The 3,429-nt window shown below is 33.8% G+C and overlaps 1 protein-coding gene across 1 annotated transcript; it reads left to right on the forward strand.

The window, feature by feature from the left end:
- Nucleotides 1–2,918: 2,918 nt before the first annotated feature.
- Nucleotides 2,919–3,324, forward strand: LOC134277580 (myb/SANT-like DNA-binding domain-containing protein 4; the record flags this gene model as incomplete). The annotated part of the gene is made up of 1 exon (XM_062759904.1): nucleotides 2,919–3,324. A coding segment is annotated over exon 1 (406 nt), but the record flags the coding sequence as incomplete, so codon positions are not given.
- Nucleotides 3,325–3,429: the final 105 nt, after the last annotated feature.

Raw genomic sequence — 3,429 nt, forward strand, 5'->3', positions numbered from 1 at the left:
GAAGATATTTGTATAAATTTGACATTTATAATTTCAAATTGAATGTTTTGCAATTACATTTTTTGTAAAAAAAAAAATCGTTTTAATACTAGATTATAAACGCAGTATTTGATCATGAGTAATAATATACTATTATGGACATTTTTGGTATTAAATATTGTTTGCTATTCATCAGATTAATTATCAATAGATATTTTCTTTTCAGAAAAAAGTGTCAAACGTCAAGGTGAAGGAAATTATATGTAAACATTGGACGTAACATTGAGATAATCAGTACTAGGACGTCAAATTTCACAGAGATATTTTTTGCGACAAAGATACAAGTTAGTTTGACGTTTTAGTTTAATCTAATTTTGAAAAACATTAAGTTTCCATATATTTAAACAGTTTTTGTTAGAGCTTTAATGCACTGCACAGATATGACAACCGAGACAAGTCCCTCCCTTCACAGACATTTTTTTATTTCTAGATTCTGAATGTGGATTGCGACTTTCTCACATAGTTGTTTCACGAAAGTTGCACGTTCATCACATGCTATTTGCACTCTTTTTTCACGGTTTGCACGAATATGTTGTACCTTACACGAAACGCTCCACGGCTTACACGAAGCGCTGCGCAGTTTACACGAAACATTGCTCTATTCGCAGAAAACGGAAAGTTTGTAGCATGTTTCAGAGACTGGTAGATTTTCTTTTATTTTAATAAGATTTTGATGTGCCTTTTAGGAATGTTAACTATAGTTCTAAGCACTGGGATGCATTTAAAATTCCTCTTTTAACTCATACTGCACCGAAAAGCAGAAACATATAGACTCTAGATACTCATGCAAATTTCAATCGAAAAAATAACAGGAATCATTCTACTTTCTTTTTATATATTGTTCTTACCTTATATAATCTTTCCTGATACAGTAATCGCGTGATCTGCAAACAAAAACATAATTAATAAATTGTATTTAACTTTGGTGTTTCTTCATTATATTTACCTTTAGTTAGAGGATATTTTTATTTTGACTATTAACTTCGAAAACAAGATGTGTTTGTTTAACACCGACAGCTTATCAAACTTTCTTAATACATAATTGTGTATACTGTGTCGTTTTCAGGGGAAGAAAAAAATTCAGAATATCGGTGATTTTTGTCGAATATTTTCTGAACAAAGAGGACGAATTAAAGATAACTATTGCGCAGTGAGTACGCTAAGTGCAAAAAGTTGAGGTCATTGCGAAGAAACCAAGATTTTTTTAAATAGGCAAAAATGTATTTGTATGCTATCATATATTCAAATGGATTTGATTTTAATAAATGACAATAGATTTGGATTGTTGGGACATTTTGAATTTCCTTAGAATTGAATTTGACGCTTCACGCCGGCATAACCTGCTTCATGATAAATATGCCGATATAAAGCGATGTAGTTCATTTAAGTAATAAAGTCCGCGTTTTCGTGAATGTTGCAAAATAACCTCCGAGGTCGAGAAATGTTGTTTGAAAAATAAAAGCCGAGGCGCTAGCCGAGGCTTTTATATTTCTAACAACATTTAGAGACCGGGGAGGTTATTCAGCATCATTCACGACAACAAGGACTTTCTTTCTATTCTACTATGTATGGTTCAAACGCTTAATTAAAGATTATCGTTTCCCCTTTAGAGAAACGAATTAGATCACCATGCCTCGATTACGCTGTTTCATTTAACACCAGAGGTAAAATTTGTTTGCTTACTTGTGTATAGAATGCAGACGATTTGAGCTTTCGTTGCATTAAAAATAGCCTTTTTAAATTTCAAATATGTTTGTAATATGTGTTGATCAGTTAAAATGAATATACAATAACAAAATCATGTTCTTGCATTACTGCTAAAATCACGTTGTTTAATGTGTAGGGAGGTCCGTGGAATAGCCCCGCTAAGCTGTAAAAACCGACAGTCATCAGCAACTTGATGCAATTTAAAGTGTTTATACTGCAATAGACGACACATCGGTGCAGATAAATGATCCAAACACGATATACATGTTTCAGACTCTTTATTATCCTCTATCTCAAGCTTAACTGGGTATATCGCATTGACATTAGAATAGATATGAGCATTGTGAATTTACAATACGTCTTCAATATATCTAAATGTCGAGTTGAAGGCCACAGAATATGTTTTCATTTTTTTCAAGTATAAGTGCATTAAAACATAATTTATTGACCTACATTTGCCCTAGGGTGAAAATGAAAATCTCAGAAGTTTTTAACATATCTATTGGGCGCCAACAATGATCTCTCAAACAATTGTTAAAATGCAAGAGGAGTTCCGGAACCAGGGACTTTTGCAGAACAACGACATTTTCGACCCCTGTTTGTCTCTAGGGTAAAGCTGCACATCTAAATAGGATACAAGAAATATGGTCCCCCAAAGGGTGATTAAGCTACTGTGTAAAATGAAACAAGAGGAACACGGGCCTTATAGGTCACCTTAGCATTCTGCAACAACTTTCCAGTTACTGAATTTGATTCGTGTTTTAAGCCAGGACCCGGTTGTATCAACGGTTCATTAAATTTAATGAATTATCAAGCCTAATGATTCATTAAATTCTTAATGATACATTAGTTAATAGAGTCATTAAAGTGTGTTGTACAAAACCTTTATTAGAGTCTTATTACTTAATGAATCATTAAATATTTAAGAATTCATTAAAGATCTATTAACATTAGGAAAACATCCCGTAATGCATTGCGTTACCACTTCCGTGGGCGTTTCCTTTGTTTACTATTTACTTATAATAAAACCAGTTTAAAAATCCGCCAAATTAGAACTCATTTTTAATTATGACGCAAAAATTAAAAATTACGTCATCTAACCCATTCCGAGCGTCTAAAAGGATATATCATTAAACGTCATTTCATCGAAAATCAAAAACTCCTGCTGCACAATGACTGATGGAATTCAATTTAAAAACAATAGAAATCGGGGGAAAAATTTCGATTCAAGTGAAATTCAACTTTTAGCTGATCTAGTGGAGAGAAATGTTGACATCATTAATAGCAAACTCACAAACAGCGTTACCAACGAGAAAAAGAAAAAAGTTTGGGACAACATCACTGAGCAAATTAATGCCTTAGGGGTTTCCTGTCGCACAACTAAAGAAATTAAAACCAAATGGACGAATATGCACCAGACGGCAAAAAAGGAATTTAGCAACAACAAACTTTCACAGAGGCGAACGGGAGGAGGACCCTGCGCCAAACCTTTGTCGACGGTCAGCGAAAAAATTATCGACATCTATAAAGATTCTCCAACCTTTACTGGATTGTCTGGATTCGAGACTCAGGCACCTGGTAGGTTTGAGTTCCTAACTTGTAAGAAACACAGTATATTAGATACTAATTAAAGGCATAGCGCAAGGGGGGGGGGGGGATTGTTAATTGAAAGGCTGTTTGCCC

This window comes from Saccostrea cucullata, unplaced genomic scaffold (assembly GCF_032062105.1).
Source record: "Saccostrea cucullata isolate Sc308-1 unplaced genomic scaffold, CSIRO_AGI_Scuc_v1 ctg6506, whole genome shotgun sequence".
Taxonomy (NCBI): Eukaryota; Metazoa; Mollusca; class Bivalvia; order Ostreida; family Ostreidae; genus Saccostrea; species Saccostrea cuccullata.